The sequence below is a fragment of the Panthera leo genome, chromosome B2, assembly GCF_018350215.1.
Source record: "Panthera leo isolate Ple1 chromosome B2, P.leo_Ple1_pat1.1, whole genome shotgun sequence".
In the NCBI taxonomy this organism is placed as follows: domain Eukaryota; kingdom Metazoa; phylum Chordata; class Mammalia; order Carnivora; family Felidae; genus Panthera; species Panthera leo.
The window spans coordinates 143,301,384-143,327,093 of NC_056683.1; the positions used below are offsets into that span (position 1 = coordinate 143,301,384).

The 25,710-nt window shown below is 55.8% G+C and overlaps 1 protein-coding gene across 2 annotated transcripts in view; it reads left to right on the forward strand.

Moving 5' to 3' along the window:
* IGF2R (insulin like growth factor 2 receptor) overlaps positions 1-20,238 on the forward strand; it is a 103,824-nt gene extending 83,586 nt beyond the window's left edge. For both annotated transcript variants that reach the window (XM_042940224.1, XM_042940225.1), the window contains exons 36-48: positions 421-570; positions 2,915-3,076; positions 4,294-4,501; positions 4,842-4,988; positions 5,994-6,228; positions 6,976-7,112; positions 10,094-10,208; positions 11,167-11,313; positions 11,935-12,122; positions 13,764-13,950; positions 16,406-16,558; positions 17,637-17,706; positions 18,381-20,238. In XM_042940224.1, coding sequence (XP_042796158.1) covers positions 421-570; positions 2,915-3,076; positions 4,294-4,501; positions 4,842-4,988; positions 5,994-6,228; positions 6,976-7,112; positions 10,094-10,208; positions 11,167-11,313; positions 11,935-12,122; positions 13,764-13,950; positions 16,406-16,558; positions 17,637-17,706; positions 18,381-18,797 — 2,316 coding nt within the window. In that variant the 3' untranslated portion in view covers positions 18,798-20,238. The remainder of the gene's footprint in view (positions 1-420; positions 571-2,914; positions 3,077-4,293; positions 4,502-4,841; positions 4,989-5,993; positions 6,229-6,975; positions 7,113-10,093; positions 10,209-11,166; positions 11,314-11,934; positions 12,123-13,763; positions 13,951-16,405; positions 16,559-17,636; positions 17,707-18,380) is intronic.
* Positions 20,239-25,710: the final 5,472 nt, after the last annotated feature.

The following is a 25,710-nucleotide window of genomic DNA, read 5'->3' on the forward strand; positions in this document are numbered from 1 at the left end:
CTTCAGCTCAGGTCATGTCGTGATTCGTGGGTTCGAGCCCCACATCGGGCTGTGTGCGGACACCTCGGAACCTGGAGCCTGCTTCGAAGTCTGTGTCTCCCTCTCTCTCTGTCCCTCCCCTGCTGGCACTGTCTTTCTCTTTATCTTTCAAAAATAAAACATTAAAAAAAAAAAAAGAACAGATAGAATCATGTTATAAACTATAGGATGGAAACTGATAACCACTGGCCAACTGAAGTTTCTGCCAAGCAGCTTATTATCAAGACTTGTCAAGTGAGTTGCCGTTAACCGAGTTTCTTTAGATGCTACTCGGTTTCAAAACAGATGAGCTTGTATATTTGCAGTTCTGTATTAGCTCTTATTCTGCTAACACAGGGAGCAATTTCCTGAAATGTTGTTTGCTTTTTTTTCTTTGCTTAGGATATTGGTCGAGTCACAGGACCTCCGATACTCAACCCCATAGCTAATGAAGTTTACTTGAATTTTGAAAGTAGTACTCCCTGCCTAGCAGACAAGCATTTCAACTACACCTCCCTGATCGCATTTCACTGTAAGAGAGGCGTGAGCATGGTAAGTGTGCACCTGTTCACAATTTGGGGGCTGAAGCTTGGACCAGTGAACCAAAGCTGTGAGTCCCGAAAGCGTGCTGCAGAGCTAAGGATGTCCCTACTGAAAACGGGTGCTGTCATAGGTTAGTCAGTGGTGCCTTGAATAATTTAAAACCATTAATTTAACAGTGAGTAAGCCCATCCTGAATGAACGGGGCAGACTGCCCAGCGAGCTCACTGTGATGTAAAAACATGAAGTGCTTGTGAGCCGAGGTGTGGCATTCAACTTGGCCCACCAGCGTGTAAAAGCGTCAGCTTCTTTTTCCTTCTTAAAAACTGTAACATTAGTGATTTTGTTCTCATTGGGAAGTCAGACAGACTTTTAGTGGCTGTAATCGTTCAGGATGCGACCCCCAAATTTAGAAGTTAGCAAACATAAGATCTCCGGAATCACAACAGCTGTAACAGTTGTAGGTGTTACTTCTAAGGAGGTTATTGATTTCCGTTTTACATGCATTTAAAAATGAGACTGGCTTCCACCCCGAGTACCATTTTGTTGCACAGGGTTTTTGCATACATTTACCCTTGACTTCTACCTGCGAATAGGAGATAAATGGATGGATCATGGCTCCATCATAGTGACTCAGAGCTGCCTGGCTCCCGCAGCCCTGCAGTGGCCGCTGGGACCCCCGCCTTCTGCTCAGGTGGAGAGCTCTTTGCTGTAGGCAGCCCAGCCTCACAGCCCCTTATCTGTGCTTCTGAAGTCTGTAGAGCTCAGAAAACTCCCAATCCTCTCGCATGAAGGGGGGAGGCTACTTGTGGTATTTGTCCACATAAGGAGAACATTCATACATTTTGCTGCAGAAATATTCATGTGCTTGATTCTAGTACTCTGTGTGTATGTGTGGGGGGTAGGTAATAGAAACAAAGGTCTCAAATTGCTTTTTAACATCTTGAAGCCGATGAATTATAAAGCTCATCTGCCCCGAGGAGCTCAGGTAATGGATTATGGTTCTGGAACGCGTCTTGTAAATTCAGTAGGATACCTTTCTGATTTCTCAGCCTGTCGCAGGTTTGTAAGGGAAAGAGAGCTCTGGCTGCCACATAGGTATTTTGACAGCGGTAGGAAGTGACGTGGCCGGAGCCTGATGCCTGATGAGGAGGGACAGTGTGGTAACTGAGAGGGAAGAAGCAAACCTTGCCGCCTGGGCCGTCTCCATGTGGTGCCGCAAAGCACCTGGGACACGTCACTGTTCACATTGTCCCGAGACTGTCACGGTAATCCTGAGTTCTCAAGGCAGGGCGGAGCTCTGATCAACAAAGTCTTCTTATCTCTTCATACTGTGTGCGTTTACGAGGGCGTGTGGGCGTGTCTCAACAGGCACCCTCCGCCGTGAAGGCAGTGTGGCTTAATCTGTAGAAAGGCTTCCAGTTTTGGTATTTCATTCTTCAGAGGGGATTGGTCTTTTGAAGATCCACCTCTCCTGAGGAGCCCTGGTTATCTCACACGCCACGTAGAGAAGGTGTGACGGCTTAGTGCTGAAGCTGAATGCACGTGGTCCAGTGCACGCACGGGGGTCTCTCCGATTCTCAGAGCAGCAGTGGGTTGAAAGTGAGCAGTGCTTACTGGGTTTTAGAAACAAGGCATCTCACACGAAATGTGCATTCGATTTTGGGAAGATCTTTAAGAGATTTTCTTCCCCCGTGGTTTTTATCTTAAACGGGAATATTTTTTCCATTTATGTTCATAGAAAAACAGATGCTCGGCAGCAACTAAAACCGAGATTCCTGACCAGCTGCCCCATCTGTGTTTTTGTGGCTGTTGCTGAGCGAGGGAGGGCATAGACACATGAGTTCAGGACACTTGGCCTGTGGAAAGTCGGGCCGAGTTGTGTGTGGCCCTCATGATGAAAACTGTCAGTTGCTACACACGGAGCAGAGACCCTGCTCGCGAGCGAACTGGAGCGCCTCCCGGCCTCCTCTGAGCAGGCAGGGTCTGTTTCACACCCTCCTCTGACATTGGAAGAACTGCTAGTGGGGACACGGAGACTGTCTCCAAGTGCGGGGCGACTGGAGGTCGCGAGGGGGCCTGGGTGTGTGGGCACGGCTGCCCGGTGGTGCTGTGAGGGCAGAGTCGTGGTCCCTTGCAGCTGGTGGTGGCGACTGTCCCTCCCCCCTGGAGCGAAGCCTCTGTGGGTCACCGAGAGCACCCAGTGGCCTCACAGCCGCGTCTGTGGCTGGGTGGGGGGGGGGCAGGGGTGGCACCTGCAGCCCCCGGAAGCAGGAGTCTCTCTCTGGCACTGGCTGGGACACAGAGCCGTGTGGGGGATGCTGTACTTAACTCTCGTGGCTTTCCTTTTGAACAGGGAGTTCCCATGCTGCTGAGGACCAGTGACTGTGACTTTGTGTTTGGGTGGGAGACCCCACTGGTCTGTCCCGACGAAGTGCGGGTGGACGGCTGCTCCCTGACCGACGAGCAGCTGCATTACAGCTTCAACCTGTCCAGCCTTTCCAAGATCCCCTTCAAGGTGATGCGGCTCAGCCAGAGCCCGGCGGCCCTGGGGACACGGCGGCCGGGGTTCTTTCTGACAGCCACTTGTGTTTTAAGTAACAGGACACCTGTGACCACCGAGGCACAGTGTGCTGGGGGGCGGGGGTGGGTAGTGGGCTCAGCCCCGCTCGTGGATGTACAGGATTAGCCTGTCAGGGATTCCAGATCGTGCAGCAAACCAGTCACGGCTAACGCTTGAGTTGTGCTCCATGGTTCAGAGTTTCATTCCTTACGGCTTTGTCAAGATGAAAGGACACAACGGAGATCAGGAGGCTGCTTGGGGATGGGCGTGTGACCACGTGCCCCATAAGGGCCAGGGCCGGGGCCAGGTGCAGCGTACCTGGCAGAGGCCACGTGGAATTTCCCTCGTGTCTCCCTGCAACCTGGCTTCAAGATAAAGAGGCAGCTATTTCACTGATTGCAGAGGTAATGGACAGAGGGAGCTAGGATGTCCCCCTGATTTAGATGCATTTGCGTGGGTGGGGGAGGGGGTGGCTTATCTTACTCTTGGCCTGTGTGTCGTGGGCCTGATGTTGACGAAGCCATGGGCATCTTGGATCACTGGTGTTTGGAGGACCGTACATCTCTAGGCCTGTGATCTAGATGTTACTGAGTCATACACTGACGACCATGCCGACCAAATCCCAGCACCTTCCAGGCGATGGATGGTCGCTGGTGAGCAGTGAGCCCAGGGCCCTGGCTCCTGTGATGGAGACCTTGCACAGGTGTGACAGGTGTGCAGGTGGGGGCCAGGCGGGGAAGGCAAGATACATATTTAATTACGCCGTGTCCACTTACTGACCATCAACTCAGTCCTCACCATTCCCGCGTTGCGGGCAGGGAGCTGGGGCTTCGGGAAGGGGATGAGCAGCCCGCGGTCTTGTGGATGGCTCCCTGCCAGAGGCCCGGCTGCGGCGCACAGCCAGCCGTGTGCGGGAGGAGGAGGAAGGCTGGGCCTGGGAGTGGAGGGAGATGTGGGTCCTTCCAGTGGCTGGAGGGAAACGTCCAGACAGCGGGTAAGGCATTGCCCTGCGCGGGGAGGTCAGGATTGGAGAGAAGGAAGGTTAGCACTGAGGCACCCATGCAGAGCCCACAGGCAGCCCCTGCTTTCTTGCACGAGTGCACCTCCCCGCAGCGATGGCTCCTCTCTGTCTTGAGAGCCACTGACAGCCACACGTGGTGTTGTCTGTCCAGGTGACTCGGGACTCACGCACCTACAGCGTGGGGGTGTGCACCGCGGCGGCGGGCCCGGAGCAAGGAGGCTGTAAGGACGGAGGTGTCTGCCTGCTTTCTGGGACCAAGGGGGCATCTTTTGGACGGCTGGCGTCGATGAGACTGGATTATAGGCACCAGGACGAAGCTGTCATTTTAAGTTATGCCAATGGAGATAATTGTCCTCCAGGTAAATCTTCGTAGTGGGATGCATTTGACGGTCCTGGGAGATGTGGTGTTAGACCTGGCAGCAGGAGGAAACTGAGGCACGAAACTCCAGATGCTGTGAATGCTGACCCCTGGCCCGGACCACGCAGTGTTCCACCCGGGCAGCCCCGGGTGTGAGCGCTTGGGCTCTGAACACACTCTGGCCTGCGAGCCGCTTGTCATGTTGTGGTCCTCGTGTTGGTTTAGGGTGACTGCTCCCGTCAGAGATCCTTTTGAGCATCGCCAGGTGATCGTGCCCAGCGAGGAGAGCGGAGCCGAGGTCGTGCCGGTCATCAGGGTCTCACAGGTGTTCTTTGTTCCAGAAACCGAGGAAGGTGACCCCTGTGTGTTCCCCTTCATATTCAACGGGAAGAGCTACGACGAGTGCGTTCTGGAGGGCAGGGCGAAGCTCTGGTGCTCCACTACCGCGGACTACGATAGAGACCACGAGTGGGGCTTCTGCAGACATTGTACGTAGCGGAGCACGCGTCCGGGCCCAGGCTGCCCCGTAGCCAGTGTCCTTCCCAGGCTCGCGTCGTGCCTGCGCCTTTGTGGGTGTCCAAGTTAATGCAGAAATTTTGTTGTGTGTAGTTTTTCCACATCAGGCCTATTTCCCATAGAGAAAGGACGTGTCTCATTGCTCCAGGGGCGTGTTACGTGACCGTGCATGTGGACCTCAGTAGAGCACAGTTGACGTGCAGGTGTCAGGGGGCCAGCGAGGCCCGCTCGCTCCAGGGATCTGTGTCCGTGGACCGGGTCTCAGCACTGATGGTGCACATTCGTGCTTATTAGAATCTCACTCGTCACAGGTCTGCAGGGTGGCAGTAATCAGAAAGGGCGGGGTCGGGGTGGGGGGGATCCTCCACTGGCTGTCTGCTGGGGGTGGGGGCAGGTTCAGGACAGGGGCGGGGGGTTCTGCATGAGCCGGACATCGCAGCCTTGCTCTGGCGATGCTTGGAGACCAGGGATGTGGGAACCCTGCTCATGTGTGTGGCACAGATACGAGCTCTCAAAGGAAGTGATGAGAAAATGCATAAAAAATCAGTTGTCGTGAGTGATCAGGGACAAGATGCTACAAAGAGCGTTAAGTGTTAAATTCACGAGGGGACTGATACAGTTTTGTTCGGAGGCTTGTTGCGACAGGATCTTTCTCCTGGTCTGTTGGATGACACGTTTTTAGGTGATTAGAGGTATCTTGTTGCTGTTTTAATTTGTTCTCACCCACGTGTGATCGAATGTGGAGTGTCCGTCCACGGGGAATGGAGCTCGGTCCGCGGGGTCACGAACCCAGGAAGGGACCCTGTGCCCTGAGGGGTCTTGGTCTGTTTCGGGTTAGGATCTGGGCGAACGGAACAGGATGAGCTCTGCCCCTGGCGTGTGGGCAGCGGCCGGCCAACGCAGCTGGGGGGGAGGGAGGGGAGGAGCCGGTGCGGGACCAGGCCACGGTCTGACTTTCCCGCGTGCTGCGCCCCCAGCAAACAGCCACCGGACGTCCGCGATCATCTTCAAGTGTGACGAGGACGCTGATATTGGGAGGCCACAGGTCTTCAGTGAAGTTCGTGGCTGTGAGGTGACATTTGAGTGGAAAACGAAAGTTGTGTGCCCCCCAAAGAAGATGGAGTGCAAGTTCATCCAGAAGCACAAAACCTATGACTTAAGGCTGCTGTCCTCGCTCACCGGCTCCTGGTTCTTTGTCCACGAAGGAGTCTCGTGAGTACCCGCCACCTCTTGTCAGCTGTGACCTTCTCTCGGGCCTGATGGCGATGGGCACATGGCAGTCCACCTTCGTGTCCCCCCAGAGCTGGGGCCGTCATGGAAATCCGGTGCTTGTGATGGCTTGAATGCCCCTGGGCTCTAGGGAACAGCCCGCTGGTGTCTGGCCTAGTGGGCGTGGCCGCTTTGGAAGGCAGAGGAGGACAGAAAGGGAGCCTTTGGAACCAGAAGCTGGCGATCAGCAGTTGGCCGGACACAGAGTCTCGATTGGCATCATGTTTGGAAGGGGCTTCTGTCTGCTGCTGGGGGGGTGTGGTGGGGGGGGGGGGGGCGGGGGTGAATTGATTTTCTCAACTCTTTGGCACGAACCCCTTGGGCTTGTGTGGTTCGGGGTTCGTGAGCCGTGGTGGTTGCTCTGTGCACGGCCCCCACTCTGCCCGGCACCCCCAGATCAGGAAGTCCTCAGCCTGGGGCGGGGGCGTGGACTTGGGCCGCAGCTGGTCCCGACCCGAAAGCCCTTCTAAACCGCACGGTCTCAGGGTCCACCCCCACTGGCCTGGTTGACGCGCTCCCGTTTTCAGTAACCGGATAGTCTCTGTCTCAGTGCCGTCTTCAGAGGTGCTCTGGCATACCCGGTTATCACAACGATTACCGTTTCTGACAGTGACGGAGCTGCACCCCAGTGTGCCAGGGGTGCCAGACTAACCTTGCCCCCCTCCCCCATCCCTTTGTGCTGTTCTACAGGTACTATATAAATCTGTGCCAGAAAATATATAAAGGGCCCCTCGACTGCTCGGACCGAGCCAGCATCTGCAAAAAGAGTGCATCTGGTGTCGTCCAGGTCTTGGGGCTCGTTCACACGCAGAAGCTGGACGTCATAGGTAAGGCCCTGGGTCCTTGTGCATGGTTACAGGTGTCTCATCAGAACTGGGAAGGAAAAGGCGTCCTCGTAGGCCAGGAGGCTCAGCACGGGCTTCAGTTGAAACGCCAGATAGAATTCCCAATGGTTGTCCGGCGTTCCAGTAACTCCTGGAACATAAGAGTAAGCACCGCTTTGCATTCTCTGAGGTGGCACGTCCTGGCAGGTGTGTTCAAGAGGGTTCGGCTCTCTTGCGAACATCCTTCCCCACCCGAGAGGGTCACAGTGGTTAAGGTTCTGCTGAATCCCTGCTCCAGCTCTGGGCTGAGCACAGAGTCTGCATAAACACGTGCAAGCATTTATTCGGGAGAGCTGAATGGTTACACAAGAACTTGGCAAAGATAATTCAGGGGTACGTTTTTGTAATATCTTAACAGTTTAGAAAAGTAATAATAATATTGAAGCTTTTTTTAATAGTGTTTGTAGAAAATTCATCTTACAAATGGTTGTTTAGTGAAAGATTCTGTCTTTCGTTGTTTAAAAGAGGAAGGTAGCTGGGGTGCCTGGGTGGCTCAGTGGGTTAAGCGTCCGACTTCGGCTCAGGTCACGATCTTGCGGTTTGTGAATTCGAGCCCTGCGTCGGGCTCTGTGCTGACAGCTCAGAGCCTGGAGACTGCTTCAGATTCTGTGCCTCCTTCTCCCTCTGTCCGTCCCCTGCTCACACTCTGACTCTCTCATTGACTTTCAATAATAAATAAACATTAAAAAAAAAAATTTTAAAGGGGAAGGTAGGGCCGCCTGGGTGGCTCAGTTGGTCAAGCATCCGACTCTTGATTTCAGCTCAGGTATGACCTCACAGTTGTGGGTTTATGGGGATTGGGCCCCACGTGGGGGGCCCTGTGCTGAAAATGCAGAGTCTCCTTGGGACTCTCTCTCTCTCTCTGCCCCTCCCCCACGGGTGCACGTGTGTGTTCTCTAAATAAATATTTAAATAAAAATAAAAGAAGGTAGATTTTTCTCAGGTAGATACAGTTGGGGTCAGTTGGGGTGTATTAGGGGGACCAGTAAAGAAAAATACCCTTATCTTGTTGGACTAGAGAGGGGCCCCCGGGTTGTCCTGATTAAATCATAGGGGTGACTCGAGTTTGTGTGAGCTGTTGAAAAGAGGCAGGGAATTCTGCGGGAGCCACTGTGAGTCTTAGAAGCAAACCAGATTCTGCAGGTTGGTGGAGTCCCCCGGAGTGGCCAGCCGTCCCGTGACTCACTGCTGTTTCCCCACGGCTCCCTAAGGGGGCTGAGGGTGGCTCATTGCTCTGCGGTCTCGCGGTTGTACGCGGCTATCGGAGCAGCCTTCGCCTGAGTTTCCCGCAGCTGGCTGACAGGTTTGAATAGTTAAGCCCTCACTGCAGGTTCAGCTAGTAGACGTGTCCTGGTCCCCAGCCCGCCAGGTGAGACCTTCCCTTTTGGTCCCAACAGGATAGCTGTCCAAGGACAGACACAGTGATTGCCACCCTCATTTAGGGGCTGCACCCATCTGGGGCGGGGAGATGGGCCGTCTGTCCCAGGAGCTAACGGTTACCTACAACTGTGCTGTCTGCAGGTGTAGTTCTCAGCAGCTTCGTGGGGTTGGGGTTAGAGTTCGTGTCACCGGTTGGGCAATGAGGTGTGGGAGGTCAAGTGTACTGCTCAGTAGAGTGGGGTGTCTCCAGTAAGATGTGCATTTGTTTGGCCTCATGCTCCAGCAGTTTAAGAATGTCTCTGCAAGGGGCGCCTGGGCAGCTCAGTCGGCTAAGCATCTGACTCTTGATTTCAGCTCAGGTCAAGATCCCAGGGTTGTAGGATCGAGCCCTGTGTTGGGCTCTGTGCTGAGCGTGGAACCTGCTTAGGGCTCGCTCGCTCGCTGTCTCCACCGCCCCCCCTCCACCCAGCTTGCGTGCGTGTGCACTCTTGCGTTTTTTTTTCTCTCTCTCTCAAATAAAAAAATTAAGAAAGAAAAAAAGAATTTCTCTTTAAAGCAGTACTCTTTCTTCCAAAATTTTACACGGGAGCCCACTATTTAGCATAGAAGCTCAGCGTTTAATACAAGTCCATCCAGTAACAGCTCTGAATCGGGGCAGGGCTGAGGGCCCTGGGCTTTCGGCCGAGCGGTTGGGCCCCTGCGTGTGGAAGAGCGGGGGGGAAGCTGGTGCCGAGGCCCACGTTTCCCCCGTGTCCCCTGCCTCGCGTGGGTGAGGGTCCGGGGCTACAGCGTGTGTGGTGCCCCTGTGAGGGCCCCGCCCTGTGCCCCTGAGCCACGGTCTGCCTGCCGAGCCAGGCTGGGCTCGGGCGCCACCAGGACGGCACTGGGCAGCCACACGTGGTAGCTGGCAGCAGCATGGGACTTGAACTGGCGGCCACGCTGGCTTCTGCGCGGCTTGCAGCTGAATGCAAGCGCTCGCTTTCCTCTTAGACCCTGCTCGTCAAGGTCTCGTCACTTTCTTTATCCTCGATCCTTTCAGCAGTGGAAAGATTGGACACAGAGCCGGAAGACCCGAGAAAAACAGAGTTGTTCTGGGTCTGGTTTTCCTCGTTGTGCTTGTCGGTCCGGCACCTGCCCTGTTACCACTGGGGTGCTGAGACGGGGGGATGTGTCGGGAAGGCACCTAGAACGACCCTGCAGTGGTACAGAACTGGAGCAGTGGCGAACGCTGCCCCTGGGGTCCTGCTCTGTGAGCACATGGCGCCGGGCACTCGGCTGCTCGTTGGAAGGTGTTCCCGTGGCGCAGGTGAGGAGACAGGCTTAGAGGCTCAGCAGCCCGGAGTCAGGCAGCCAGTGAGCAGGAATGCTAGGGTTTGCACCCAGGTCTTCTCTAGCCACACAAGGTGTGTTGTGAGCCGGGAGGCGGTCACCGAGCTTGGCAGAGCTGGGAACCCGGAGTGGAGGACTCAGGAGTCTTCAGAGAGCCGGACGTTCGTTCTTTATAAACCAGGAACGACGTCACTTCCGTTATTTGTGTGTTTCAGGTGACAAAGTCATCGTAACTTATTCAAAAGGTTATCAGTGTGGGGAGAATAAGACCGCCTCTGCCGTCATCGAGTTGACCTGTGCAAAGACAGTGGGCAGACCTTCGTTCAAGAGGTGAGAGAGAGGGTCGGGGCCTCACGGGGGAGCTGTGCAGAGAGTGCACTGGGGGCCCATCAGCATCTTTCCCCATGGTTTTCACTTGCAGGCGTGCAAACGTGCGTGCAGGGAAAGGGTGTTTGGGTGGCCACGGTGGGGAGGGGGCTGTTCGATGTCCTCTAGTGTGCAGGGCTGTTCTGCACCAGGAGGGATTTCCTGGAAAGGGGGCTGGGGCACACGGTCACTTGACTAAAGCCACAAGGTAAGGTGGTATCCGGCCTCCACCCTGAGCATCGTCATAGGACCAGAGGGGTAGCGATTGGCGCCACCTTAAGTCCAGCTGTCCGGGTGGCCTGTCTGAGATCCCCAGGCAGGTGGGGCTGGCACACGGGATGCTCTTGGATGACACTAGAATTTTCCAGGCAACTCTGCAACTAGCATTAGGAGGAGTTGGCCAACAGAGGGAGCGTATGAGCTGCTGTTTGTGAACAAATGATTCTTCCGGAAGCTGGGCTTGAAAAAGGCAGGAGCTGGGAATCGTACGAGGATGGAATCAACATATGAGTTGAAAAAGCTTGCAAAGTAAAGTTCAGAAATTTACGAGCAAATTTTTCCAGTTTTTGGATGTTGCACAGTTTCTGAATTTAACACCACGAAAACAACGTGCTGAACGGTGCCCAACGTTGTCACGTTGCCAGAGAGCCGTACAGTATCTTCCTCGCTAGGCCGGTGTTCCCGGATCTTTGCTGTGAGGCTGCTGAGAAAAGTCCTGTGAGCCTCGCTAGCCCAGAGCTGCCTGCACCCATCGTGGGGGTGGCGAGGGCTTGGTGGCGGGGTGCTTCTGCAGGGACCCAGGGCTCAGGACTGACCGGAGCCCTGAAAGCCAGTGAGCCTCTTCCCAGCACGAGAGGCCTGATGTCGCAGCCGCCCCCGTGTGTGGCTGGGCGTGACCGCAGCCCATGCTTCCTCCTTCCAGGTTCGACCTGGACAGTTGCACTTACTACTTCAGCTGGGACTCTCGGGCTGCCTGTGCCGTGAAGCCCCAGGAGGTGCGGATGGTGAACGGGACCATCACCAACCCTAGAAATGGCAAGAGCTTCAGCCTCGGAGATATTTATTTTAAGTAAGTGAAACATTTTCCTTTTGAGCACTGAACTGTATTCAAAATTAAACCAGCATTTTAGATCTTTCCCGGTGGGGGGGGAGTGGAGGAGGAGAGCCGCAAGATAAATGGGCCTGTGTGTGTTAGTTACTGTTTCTAGGTAGATGTCCTATTTTGCTTAAAACTGAGGGACAGCATTACTCAACTATGAAGTTTTAACACCAAAGATGGTGAATTCTCTTGAGTGTAAAAATAAAGTCACCCCTTCTCCTTCACTTCTTGATAAGCCCAGGGGGCAAAGCTGAAACCCGAAAGAGTTTTTGATCAGGAATCCCTGGGCTTACTGGTTTGTGAAAATAGAGTGTCCCAGCAGTGTCCCCGGAGCCGTTCCTGAGGTCAGGTGGCCGTATGTGCTGGCTGCACCCACGGCAAGCGAAGCAGGTGTGCTGTGGGCGCACCGGTGCCCAGAGCGCGGGGCGGGAGGCAAGTTGGTGCCCTCGGGGGTCTTCGTGGGCTCCCAGGCTGGCCAAGGTGGAGAAGGGCAGTGTCCTGCGGCCCTGTGCTTGTTCACAGGTGTCTGGGTCTCTAGTAAATGGGTTTCTTGAAGGACTGGAGCCATTGCTGTCTTTTCCATTTCTTCAGGCTGTTCAGTGCCTCTGGGGACATGAGGACAAATGGGGACAAGTACCTGTATGAAATCCAGCTTTCCTCCATCACGAGCTCCAAAAACCCGGCGTGCTCTGGGGCCAACATCTGCCAGGTTAAACCAAATGACCAACACTTCAGCAGGAAAGTTGGAACTTCTGATAAAACCAAGTACTACGTTCAAGGTAATTGCTTTCCATTAACGTTCCGTGTCCCGCTTCCTTGGAAGGGCCTTACGCTTTCCCTGAACTAACACCCTTCTGTTGAAATGCCACATTTTAAAGCAGAAGCCCTGGTCTGATTCCGTGTCTTGATACGTGTTCATCAAGACGGGTCGAACAGGTGTAAGATGAACGTTTCACTGTAGGTAAAATTCACCTTAGACTTGGTCTGCGCCAGGGGGTGTGAGGTGGGGGTGTAGAAGGTGAAGTGTGTGCGTCCAGAACTGCCTTTGATGTGGTTTTAGTCGTGTTCTTTACTTCGCAATTTCAGATGCTATTACACAAGGATGAGAAATTTTACATTTGTCAGAAGGATGAAAAGAAAGGATAAACAGTCTTTAAAAGGTCAAGTGCGTGTTTCCGTGCTCAGACGCTGAGTGCACGCGTCACCGCGCTTGGCCGTGCCCGACGGGCAAGGCGGAGGTACCCGTCACGTCAGCCTGATTTGCTTTCGTGATTCCACACCAAGGAGCAGTAACCCCCGCGGTTCTCTTTTCTAGCAATTCTGGGTTGGATTTACTCGTACCTGTGCGCATCGTGCGCATTTACTTATTCGGGGTTAATTAAACCCCTTTTAGACCTTGTCGCTTTCTGCATTCACCAGCACTAGAAAGTAAGTATAGTTTTAAGACCACTTGTTGCGTTGCATGAAGAAGTGCAGATTGAATCTCTTCCTGAGTCTTCATTCATTCGAGACGGCAAGAGTAGGAAGCTGCCACGGGCTCCCCCATCAGCTTGTGGACATGGGCCCGCGTGCCGGCCTCGTGGGACAGTCCGTTCAGGCCTTGCCTCAGCCAGTTATGCGTGAGAACACGTGGGGCCTCCCGAGCCCAGCCCGCACGGGCCGGGGCTCAGGGCTCCCTGTGTGCGGACGTGACCGCCTCGCACACGAAACCCGGTGGCTGTCCAGCGGTGGCTCGCTGTGAAGTTTGAGCCACCTGCAAAGTTTGGGGAGGGCAGCGTCCGCACAAGGCTCCCTCACCTCTGACACCGAGTGGGAGTTTCGGGGGGCTTCCCCCGCCACCCTCAGGTCTGGTCCTTCGCTGGGACTCAGAACTCACTGAGAGCTGTTACTGCCACCGTTAAGGATGACAATTGGTGGAGGGGAGAAGCACGCAGGGTGACATCCAGGAGGGAGCCAGATGCTTCCGTCGTCCTCTCCCTGTGGAATCGGGCTGTGACCGTACACACGGAGTGTCGCCAACCGGGGAAGCTCGCGTCTCCGTGTCCAGGGGTTTTATTGTGGTTCCATCACAGAGGCTTGTTTGGTTGGCCCGCCGGTTGCTTGGTTCCCCATCTGGTCCATTTCGGTCTCCGGATGAGCGGGTACCACGTGGCCAGTCCCCATTCTGAATCCTGTGAACTGAGGACAAAGGCCAGACCTCTCCTGGGGTCAAGGTTCAAGTCTTTCCTGCTCCCGGACTTCAGGCGGGGGGCCCTGTAAGGAGTGTCAGGTGGCCTGTGAGAACGCGTACATGTGAGACCTTTGAAGAAGGCCCTTTACGTGAGATCTTAAGTCTGTGCGGGCGTTTTACAGACCACGAGGACATCATTGAAATGTCGATGGTAACGTTGTGTGGTTGTGTCATACTTCCTTTTTGACAGACGGGGATCTAGATGTGGTGTTTGCCTCGTCCTCTAAGTGTGGAAAGGATAAGACGAAGTCTGTGTCTTCCACCATCTTCTTCCACTGTGACCCTCTGGTGAAGGACGGGATCCCCGAGTTCAGCCACGAGACCGCCGACTGCCAGTATCTCTTCTCTTGGTACACGTCTGCCGTGTGTCCCCTAGGGTGAGTGCGCGGGCCGGGCCGCTTTCCCCTTTCTGCGCACGCTCACCAGCCGCACGCCAACCCGCTCTCCCCTGACTCAGCTCGAGCACGTATTTGTGTGTGTTCTGCCCCACCTAGTGTGGGGATATTCAAGTGTGCACAAACACCGGAGAGGCAAGCCCCACGCGGCCAGCACGCGGCCTCACTGGCTGTCCAAGCGTCGCCCCTGTCTGCTCCCCCACGGCCACCGCCCACCATTCCCAGAGCACCCCCATCTGCCAGTAGGCACGCACGAGGCCTGAGTGTGCCCGCTTTCTTTCCGGCCTCCCCCATGCTGCCTCATGGCAAGCCAATGCTGAGCCTCGTCTTTGTGTTCCTAGCGCATTTTTCCTTGGGTTCCAGTGCAGATTATTATATGGTAAAGGTCGCTTTACCTTGAGCGAGGTAGTGTTTACGTTTGGACGAAGGAAAACTTGTTCTACAGAGTTTGAAGATCAGGCATAGGCCAGGTTTTGCGTACGCATGTGGGAATGTGCATTTCTGTGCCAAGGGAAGGGTGATCTTGGCCTCTGTGTGGCCTCAGGGAACTCTCTCTTCTTGTGCCCCAGGGCCTTTGCTCCTCTGCCCAGTTCACTGTCAGGTTTAGAGACCTTCATCTGGAACAAAGTGCTACAGCTTGCTTTCCTCTTGGATTTGTTTTCTTCCCATTTCATCCAGGTCCTTCTCTTACAGAAGCGTTTTCAGTCTCTGTCTGAGACTACAATCAAGAGAAAAAGGAGTTCTTGCCATGCACTGGTTTCCTTTGTGTCCTGAAGGAATGTTTCTCTGCAGTCCCTAGAAACCGTGGTAGGAACAGTGGGAGGAGTCCCAGATCACATCTGTTAGATCTTACATGAGTTTTCATTTTTAAAAAGAGTCAGCTTTGTCTGAAGTTTTCGAGGAACATGAACGCAAGGCAAGTCTTAAATTTCTAGACGTTGGTGCCGTATAAACAACACACACAGAGTTGTGTTGTTAAGCATCTGACTTCGGCTCAGGTCGTGATCTTGAGATTCTTGAGTTCAAGCCCTGCATCTGGCTCTGTGCTGACAGCTCAGAGCCTGGAGCCTGCTTCAGATTCTGTGCCTCCCTCTCTGTCTCTGCCCCTCCGCCACTCATGCTCTGTCTCTGTCTCTCTCTCTCTCTCTCTCTCTCAAAAATAAACATTAAAAAATTAAAACGCAAAACACACAGTGAAGTTAAGAACCAGTAATGAGAAATTAACTGAAAAATAGAAATACATTTGCAAACTAAAACACACTTGAAAATGATTCCTGGCTCCCAGGAGAACCCAAAAGTAGCAGTGAGGACACGCCTAGAAGTGAGTGACGATGCGCCTCTCCCATTGGGACGCGGGGGTGCGTCCCAGGTGCTCCTGAACGAACTCCTGTCCCTCGGGGTCCACAGAGCACGTGTGGGGGCGTCCCCGCTCGAGCACACAGCGGCCAGTGCCTCCACGCTGGAACCGAACACTGAGGTCGTCGTCCGGTTTGGAACCAGATTATTTGGCTCAGGCTGAATGCTGATGGGTGCAGTTATCCTCACGCAGTTGAGCCGTCGGTTGCTCTCTGACCCAGTCTGAATCAAGAAGTTTTCTGAACCGTATCTGCACCTGTAGCCTCCAGTTCATCGCGGGTGTGGCCCATCAGTTGCCTTCTCTCCTCCCGAGCAGCCCGTATAGTCCCTGTAGCCTGCCTCTCTGCCTTCCCAGGGCGGGAAGAACTTTGCTAGAGGATTCTGTTACTGTAGGTGCCCTGAGTGCAGGCACGAAGGGTCGGAAGTGTCCAGTCACTACACGGACATCTGGTTCTCTGAGCAGAAGGTCCGTCGTGGTTTTTCTAGCTTTGTGTTCGTTAATTTGTACTATTTCCTTGAGTGTTTAAGGTCATAGAAATACGCTGCTCTTTCCCACACGTGGGCGGGACTCGTGCCGTCCTAGCTGCTTGAGGGGCGGTCGTGTTGGTCCAGGGACGTGCCTCCCGGACGCGGCAGCCCGGATGGAGCGTCTGTGTTGTGTCCAGCCGTGTCCCGTGCGTGTTCCCTCAGCCCTCATGAGGCACCGACGGTGTGTCCTGAGACGAGGTGGAGGGGACAGAAGCCTGCCCCCGGCGGTGACTGCTTGTCCCCAGGGAGGGGAGCTGTGGTCCTGGGAAGATGAGTGTTGCCGGTTTATCCCTGCTGTGGCCTCCCAGGTGCCTCTGTGCCCTGCAGCCATCCGCAGGGGGTGGGGGGGGGGGCGGGGCTGGCCGCCACGGAGTAGGCCACGCTCCTCCGTAAGAGTTGCCCGCGCGGCTCCGGGCGGTGCATTCCACCAGCTCTCCGGTCCCGCCGCCGTGTCATTGAGGACCCCGTCCTGCTGTTCTCCACACCCCGGGCTGGGAACTGCTCTGGCTGTGGCTGCCGTGGCACGCCGCCAAAGGACGTGGCTTCCTTTCAGGGTGGGCCTTGATGGTGACGGTGCGGGCGAGGACACGCAGGAGCACAAGGGGCTGTCGGAGAGAAGCCAGGCGGTCGGGGCTGTGCTGAGCCTGCTGCTCGTGGCGCTCACTGGCTGTCTGCTGACCCTGCTGCTTTACAAGAAGGAAAGGAGGTAAGGAGAGGGGAGCAGGTGTGTCCCGAGGCCAGTGCTTCAAGGTCGAGTCCTGGGATCTGTGTGTGTGTGTGTGTGTGTGTGAACCATGGAAACGGTCTCCGAAGTCGTGTAAACGTCCGTGTTTCTGGGACGAGGTGACCGTCTGACTCCCAAGCGTGTGAGTCAGGCCCTGGTGGTCGTGTCGTGTAGGAGACGCTGCGCAGGCACTAAGCCTGGCCTGTTTCTAGGATGTTGGTCTCTGAATGTGTCCTAAGAGACAGCAAATGAGCACGTCTTATGAGCAGGCTTCCTTCTGATCAGCTGACCCCTCTACACGGTCCTCCCCTTCCTCCCGTTTACTAGATGCCTACCATGTGCCAGGCATGACGCCGTCTTCTTGGCTCACGGTCTCTGGGTAAAAGGGCTTGTCACCACATTTCTGTGTGGTGTGTGAATGAGGCACAGGGCCCATGAGCCCTGTGCGTGGTCCTCCCTGGCAGGTGGGAGAGGGCGTCCAGAAGTCCTGAGTGTGGCTGTCCCGGCCCAGAGAGGCAGGTACTGGAACGAAGAATCCGGGCCGAGGGTCTGGGCATGAGTTTTGGCGCACGTCTCCGTGCAGCCCTGGGGTGGGAGGAATATGTGCTCTTGTCATAGTCACACGGGACAAAGCAGAAGCCCACGGTGGGTAACTTGCACTTGCCTTTGCTAGACCACTGAGAGAGGAAGCAGGTTTCGAATCCAGTTCCGTCTGCTTCCAAAGTGTTCTTTTCACTGAACTCGTGTATAACCCAGCTGCTGTGGGTTTAGCGTGCCCGTGCCATGGAGGGATGTGCCTGTGGGGGCTGCAGGCTTCTCTGTGAGCAGATGCGCAAGGTGCCAGGACCGTGGAGGGGCGGGTGTGCGAGGGGCTGGGGCCGGGAGGACTGGCACGCGAGATGCCAGGGCTGCGGAGGGGCGGGTGGGCGAGGGGCCGGGGCCAGGGAGGGCCGGGAGGACTGGCACGCGAGATGCCAGGGCTGTGGAGGGGCCGGGGAGGGCTGGCTGGGCGGTTCTCCTGCCCGGCTGGTCCCGCCCGCAGTGACCGCCCGCCCCGCAGGGAGACGGTGGTCAGCAGGCTGAGCAGCTGCTGCAGGAGGAGTGCCAGCGTGTCCTACAAATACTCAAAGGTAACGTCCCGTCACCCCCGTCGCCCCCGCCCCACTGTTGAGCTGTCTGTGCCCTGATGGTGTCAGCCTGTGACGAGGAAGACGCCACCACAGGCCTTTTGAAGGAGAAAAGGGAAAGGTCAGCTGTCGCTCTGAACCCGAGCGCACTCCGTGTCCTTCCTGCCTTCAGGTTTTATCATCGCGGCTGCGGCTGGTTTTCTCAGAACATTTAATATTTCAGTCGCTTCTACTTTGGGGGCTGTTCTAAAAACTAAATAAATAACGAACGTGTCTGTGCATCTGGCACCTGATGAGTCCCTTCAGATAAACTTCCCCCGGACAGGTGTTGTTCGGGTAATGGGCACACGCGTGCTCGTGGCTCTCGGTCCTCCAGCCAGATTGCGTCCTCAGAGGTTTCGCTCAGACACAGTCCTGTCCAGCCCCCGCGGCTTCTCGTGCCGCACGGCCCCTCCCGTCCCCTGGGTGCCGGTGACCTGCCAGCCTGACACCAGCTGCCTCGTGGGGTCCAAGCGGGAGCCGACGGTCGCCAGCCTTCCCTTCCTTTCCGGGTGGGGGACCCGGGAAGCAGGGAAGGGGTTCCCCAACTCAGGCAGGTCATGGAAGGGAGGGTCACAGAGGAGCGGCGTGGCCTGGGGCCTCAGAGGGGCTCCAGGGTGTGGCCTCGTCCCTGGCAGGTGAACAAGGAGGAGGAGGCGGATGAGAACGAAACCGAGTGGTTGATGGAAGAGATCCAGGTGCCGACCCCAAGGCCCGGGAAGGAAGGGCAGGAAAACGGCCACATTACCACGAAGTCCGTGAAGGCCGAAGCCCTCACCTCCCTGCACGGGGACGACCAGGACAGCGAGGACGAGGTCCTGACCATCCCGGAGGTGAAAGTGCAGGCGGGCAGGGGGACCGGGTCAGCGAGCGTGCAGCACGGGAGGAACGCGCAGAGGAAGGGGCTTCGGGAGAGCGCGGATGGCGCGGGGGTGCTGGTGAGAGGGGACAGGGCCCGCAGAGGGAGGCCCAGGCCCGCACAGCAGAAGCCCGCACAGCCCGGCAGCCTGGCGTCCTTCCACGACGACAGCGACGAGGACCTCTTACACATCTAGTCTCCTGGCGCCTACAGGGGACGCGGGTCCGTGGCGTCGCCGAGCACCTCCAACCAAATAAGACTTCAGTTCGATGATGCTTCTATCATTTTTGCCTTTAACAAGAACTGTCTCAAAAGGGAAGAGTTTTTGTGATGGGGGAGAGGGTGAGGAGGTCAGGTTTACGGTCCTCGGAACGTGGCTCTGCCCCTGTCGTGGGGGCGGTGCAGGGCCCCGGGTTTTGTCCCCAGTCCTCAGAAGCATGGCTGCCGTGCGCTTCGTAACGTGCGCCCGGGCCAGACGCATCTTGGAACAGAGGGCTGTGTATTCGAGAAAAACCCTTGCTGCTTTAGGCCCTGTGGGGTATTTGACCATTATATTTTAGCATTTAATTCTCTCCTCCTATTTATTGACTTTGACAATTACTCAGGTTTGCAAAAAAGGAAAAACAAAAAAAAAAAAACACAAAAAACAAAACAAAAAAAAAAACAAACAAACAACCCAACAGTTTCTTCGTGACAGCGGGGGTGACGGTGGTTCATCCCCGGTCGGAAGGGGAAGCTGTCGGTGTGCTAGGAAAGTCCATATGAGATTTTGAACTGGTCAATAATGTAGCCTGTAAGTTAGAATGCTCCAATCTGTCCCTTCCTTTTTGCTTCCTGTTTCTTAAGGGAACACGCACGTGCGTGCACACACACACGTGCACGCGCACACGCATGTGCAGGGTCCCCGAGTGCCTAGGCTTTGGAGGGTTCGCCTGCTCTCTGCCCTTAGTCAGTAACGGCTGCAGCGTTTTGCATGACGTCTTCAATCCTAGGTGCACAGAGCACACTTATCAGTATTTCTTTCGCCGGCTGGTGAATTCAAACAACCCACCCAAAGATTATTTTTGTGTGTGTATGAGGATGGAGTTGAGATGTCAGAGAAAATAACTTTCCTCCAGATTTGGGGGATAGGTCTCACCTCTTCAGGTTCTCATGATACCACCTTTACTGTGCTTATTTTTTTAAGAAAAAAAAAAAAAAGTGTTTATCAACCATCCGACCTATAAGAAGCCTTAATTTGCACAGTGCGTGACTTACGGAAATTGCATGAAAGCCGATGGGCCAGCATCTCGCCCTAGCGTTGCACTTGGGGATCCCGCTCTGGGGGTGCTGGGTCGGCCTCTCGGTGCTGCGGGACTGGAGGGCGGGGCCGCTGTCCTTCCCTCGCTGTTGGCACCTTTCTCGAAGTGTTTAATGAATGACTTTTCTCGAATTCTAGAATTGTACATAGACTCAGTGGTATTCATGTACTGAGAAAACCACCCTACGGTGGTTCCTTGGTTTGTACTCCGTTTGGCTGGCTAATTTGATTTCAACATGAGTGTATTTTTTAAAATTGATTTCTTTCCTCATTTTTTTTCAATCAAATTTACTGTAATATAAAGTATTCAACAATTTCAATAAAAGATAAATTATTAGTCGGGTGTTACTGCGTTGTCCTTACAAGTTGCCCAGCGCGTTGCCGAGCCTGGCCGCCCGTCTGTTCTTCTGTGCCCGCGTTTGGGCTCCTGCCGCGGGGCCCCCCTGGCCCTTCGTGTGCAGCACCACCGTGCGCTCGCTGGCGTCCTTCCGGTGGGCAGGTCTCATTTCATCTTTCCTTGCGAGAAAGCGCACCTCCGGCTACTCCCAGGTTCCCGGAGCGAGCACGTGGGAGTGCAGGTTCCGGCACTGCAGGCAGGCACGGGGGCGGGCCGCCCTGCGTGTCGCGGGAGTGGGGGGGTGGCTTCTCTTTGGTCAGTCGTCACCCCGACTAGTGACGAGAGCTTCCTAGACGCTAGTGGGAAAGCGGACAAAGCAGAAAGTTGCAGCGGCAAGCAGACGTCTCGGAGTCAACATCTCTCCCTCCCTTCCCCTCATTTGTTCGTCGACGTCGTTTCTTCTGCCCCTGACACTTGGGTCTTACAAAAGTGTGCGTTACCGCCCAGGAGTCACGGGTGCTCGGGCACTGTGTCCGGAGGGCTGTTCTCCCAGCACCCCCTCCCTCTAAGACACAGGAAGCCCACTTCAGGCAGGGGGCAGGAGGTCAGAAAGGCCACTTGCAGTCATGCGCTGGCCCTGTTGGTGAACTTGACCGCGGGGGTCTTTGTACCCCTGGCTGCCTGCCGAGCACGCGGCTTGTGGCCGGCAGGTGGAGGGTGACAGGTGGCCCCGTGTGTGTGAGGGCATTCGCTCTGACCCTTAGGAACCTGGACTAGAGCTAGCCCTGGGCTCGGAAGACAGTCCCCGTCCTTGCCGTGGCACGTAGTTGCGGGAAAACGCGCCCTGATGGCAGATAGGAACTATGATGTCTTCAGAAGTGACTTTATTGATAAGAGTACAGCCCTGGTACTCAGTGTCCTTTCAGCCAACTTTTCTGTGCCCTTTGGAGACTGTCCAAGGACGGCAGAGAAGTGGAGTAAGTGGGGGATGAGCACGATGTAGGCAAACCTTGTGTCGAGGAAAATCCGTGTCTACAAGTCTGTTCTTACTCGGAACGTTTAAAAACAGTTGAAACCAGCCCTCCTCCGCCAACCACTGAGGTCATACAGTGCACACGACGACCCTGCAGGAAGGCTGACTCCACCTGGGCGTTTAAAACAGTACTCTGGTGGGGGGCGGGCAGGGGGGCACCTGGGTGACTCGTTCAGTTGAGTGTCAGACTCTAAATTTCGGCTCAGGTCGAGATCTCACAGTTCGTGAGTTCAAGCCCCGTGTCGGGCTCAGTGCCGACAGCTCGGGGTCTGCTTGGGATTCTCTCTCCCCCCCCCCCTCAAAATAAATAAACTTAAAAAAAAAATGTTTGAAATTCCTAATTGGCACATAAGAATTTTTTTTTTTTTTAACATTTATTTTTGAGAGAGCATGAGCAGGGGAGGGGTAGAGAGAGAGGGAGACCTGGAATCTGAAGCAGGCTCCAGGCTCCAAGCTGTCCGCGCAGAGCCTGAGGTGGGGCTCGAACCCACGAACCAAGAGATCATGGCCTGAGCCAAAGTCGGACGCTTAACTGACTGAGCCGCCCAGGTCCCCGGCACACAAGATTTTTAATATAAATGCAAAATTCCACCTAAAGGTAAGACTGTTTTTGCTGTTGGTAAAAATACTGAAAATAAAGTGAAACAGAATAAGAAAATAACAAAACCGTACTTTGGGGAGACTGATCCTTTGTGTGAGTCACAGAACCGATGGGCGTGCAGGTCCTACAGTCACAAGGGGGGAGGGAGCGTGTTGGGGGCGCGTGTTACGGATGAGGTTCAATTTAAATAAATCCCCCTCCCCCACGACTCAGGTGCCTTCACACACCTTATTTCTCCAAGTGTGCTTCACTGAGTTGGGGTGAGCCTCGCCCTCGGGCTAGCCTTGCCGTGCGGCCCGGGAGAGCGGGCTGAGCGCATGGTCCCCTCCCCACAGGAAGCGTCGGGGGGGCCACTGTGGGTGCTGGGCTGGCCGCCGTGTCCCCGTCACGCAGGCCGAGGGACGGCGATCGGGCGGATGGCAGAGGCGAGGCTGAAGCAGGCCTGTGACTCAAGATGTCAAGTGGACGACACAGTAAGGAGCGTGTGCTGCGGAAGGGCCCGCGTTGGTGGGAGAAAGGAACGAAGACGCGCTGAGGCCCAGACCCTGGAAGGCCTCAGGCTGCCAGCCCGGAAGGAGGGAGTCCTGGGGGAAACACCCTGTGTTCTTAAAGAGAGGGGGACGGACCAAAGTTAGGCTCGTGAACGTCCACTCCCATTTCTTCACCTCTTGTTCCGTTTTGTGTTTTGACCAGGTTGCAAATCAAATTCCGTAAAAAATTACCTCTAATGTTATTTTGATACAGCGTCAGAGGAAAACGAGATTGCACAAATGGCCCGTCCGTCGTTCCCCCTGGACGGGGTGAGACCGCGGAGCCCCCGGATGGGCTCGCGGCCAGGTTGGGGAGACCTGACGGCCGCTCTCGGCACTGTCCCGGAAGACAGAGTGGGGAGCTGGAGAGCCACACGACGGGGTGCAGCGCCCCAGAAGGCACCCTGGAAGGAGCAGAGGGCCAGGTCCCAGACCAACCTTGTGACCTTCGGCTTCAGGCTTCTGTTTCTTTTTTTTTTTAATTTTGAGATAATCAGAACATACGGAGATTTTGAACCAACAGGACGAGGAACTTTCTTGAACTGCTTGAGAGTGAGCTGCCTCCCTGACGCCTCACCTTCTCTGGACACTTCAGGTTGTCATCCCGCGGGAGCACGATGCATCCACCGACAACACGGTGTTGGGCCCATTCCTACCAGCTAAGCCTCAGATCCTGCTCGGGTGTCCCCGCTGGTCACGGCAATGCCCTTTTTAGGCAAAGGACCCCATTCTGAATCCTGTGTTGTACCTCACTGTCTTTCAGTTTCACTTCAGCCCAGAAAGTTCCTCAATCTTTGCGGTTTCATGTCCTTGACTCGTGAGGTTGCCCTCCTCGCCTCGGGGTCTGACGCCCCTCGGTCGCCCCCCTCCACTGGAGGATGCCTGTTCTGCTCTGCCCCGTGTCGCGGTTTTAGGACTCCTTTTCGGGAAAGCATGGCGGACGGACCTCAGGTTGAACAGAATCCTACTTAAACTAGAAAGTCTTGCCGTAGAGTGGCGTTTCCCAAAGGATGCCCCGTGGAACACTTGTCCCGTCTGATCTGGTCGATGTGCTACGGAAACTGGAAAGGGTCTGTGCCCAAGTAGGTCAGGAGGATGCCGAGAAGACAGGCTTCCTTGCCGTGAGACCTCTCTGAGATCCGGCTCAGATCACAATAAAAAAATGTGGCTGGTGGGTCTCCCAAGAAGGTACAGTATGAAGTGCTTTCCACATGTTGGCCTGTGTCCCCTTGGGGAGCCTGGTGGCCGGGGGCCCGTCCCCTGGGAAGTGCTGTCACCATGGCGCACGGTTGTCCTGAGGGTCGCACGGAACGGGTGTGGTGTTCTCTGTACAAGAATGGTGAGGGCCCAAGAGACGGGTGCACGCTACTTCAGAACCTGCCCTCCCCAGGGAAGCCCCCTGCCCCCTCCCCATGGTCCGGCCCCAGCCATTTGTGCCCCCCAACACTGCGCCCCACATCGGGTCCGATTCCCCAGGAAGCTGACAGTGACCGGGTTCTGCGGCCATTGGCGTGGCGCTTCTGACCCGTTGCCCGTTACTCTCCACGCGTGAGCGCCGGCGTGTTGAGCTGATCAAGGGTCGAATTGTGTCCCCCAAAACCCGTGTTGGAGCGCTCACCCCTAGCACCCCAGAATGTGACCTTATTCAGAGACTGGATCTTTATAGACGTGATCAAGTTCAAGCGAGGTCAGGGGGTGGGCCCTAGTCCACTGTGACTGGTGTCCTTATGAACAGGGGAAATTCGTGATGTGAAGACACAGGGAGGAGACGGACGTCTGCAAGCTGAGGAGAGACGCCTTCCCTCCCTGCCCGCCCCTTGGTTTTGGAGTTCCGGCTTCCAGAACCACGAGACAATAAATGTCTGCGACTTCAGCCTCCCAGACCGTCCGTGCTACTTTGTTCCGGCAGCCCTGAGACACGAGTCCGGGGAGCAGAGGCCCGGTCGCTCTCAGAGGGGCCAGGTGGTCATCAGACACAGCGAGAGTGACCCATGGCTGTGTGCGGAGGCTGAGGAGCCTCGTCTAGGCTGCCCCACCGTGACCTGTCGTTGCCTCCATGCCCATCGAAGGATGACTGGCCAACGGTTTTGAATGAACCACAGGTGGTTTCGTGGGTTCCTTTGTGGGGACGGGGTGGGTGGGTCATTGAGAGCTGAGCCGGCTTTGACAATGATACCTCGAGGACGTGGAAGCAGGCTGCCTGAGACTTGGCTCTGGCATCCAGAACTGAGAATAGGGCCCAGGTGATGCCCTCGGCTCCTGGCCACTGTCCCGTGTGCCTGACCAGCCCCTGCTCCTGGGGACCTCTAGCCCCGGTGGTGACGTCTGTGCGCCCTCGGCCTTCTGAGCTCTGGAGGCCGGGAAGGTAGGGAGGAATTTAATGCATAGCTTCCATGTCACGTGTCTGTTGGAACGGATGGGGACAAGAAGATTGTCCTGGGCAAGCTGGGCAGACACAGGTCACTGGGTCTGGTTGGTCCCAGTGCCTGGGGCGGGGGTGGGGGGTGGAGACAGAAGGCCCCTGTCTTGTCCTCTGGCCGGGCTCTGGGGGAAGAGGCCTGCCCAGTGGCCTTCCTTGTCAGGGGCTTTGGTGTAGGGCAAACGGAGTCATCAGAGAGGCCCCGACATCGGGGAGGAGACCATGGTGTGGAGAACAGCCTGGGTCCTCAAGGAAGGCAGCACCTTTGATGACCGAGTGGAGCCTCGCTGTGGCTCCCACGCTGGGTCCTCTTTTCTGGTGGTTTCCACGCTCCTCAGTGCAATTTAAAACCGCCCCTTAAGGACCTTAAAAGAAGGTGCCGTTTTGGAGGCGGTGCTGGGGGTTGAGGTCTGTGAGGAGAGGTCTGCCTCCAGCACGGTGGTCTCCTGACGGCACACAGAGGGAGACAGCAACCCCAGGGCTGGTGAGGAGGCCTGAGTGCAGCTGGAGGAGGGGCGCCCATGGTGGCGGGGATGGGCGGGGGGCAGTTGGCCACAATACTCTGTCGTTTCTCCCCTTTGCAATTCTGATGACCCGAGGTGCCCGGTCCTTGCACCTGAAGCAGGGATTGGGCGATGGGAACAGAGTGGCCTGTCTGAGCAAAAGAAAGAGTGAGCGCCAGCCCGCTGGGGAGTGGGAAGGGAAGCCTTTGCCCAGAGCCAGGGAGATTGCTTTCTCCAGCAAGAAAAGAGCAGGGGGCGTGAGGCCTGGCTGGCTGCCTTCCCACCCCCAGCCTCCCCACGGCCCCCTGGGGAATTGGGGGCAGGGAGGGGCCTTGCTTTCTCCCCAGGATGTGTCGAAAGCAGGACCTTTGCTCCCTGGCTGCTTC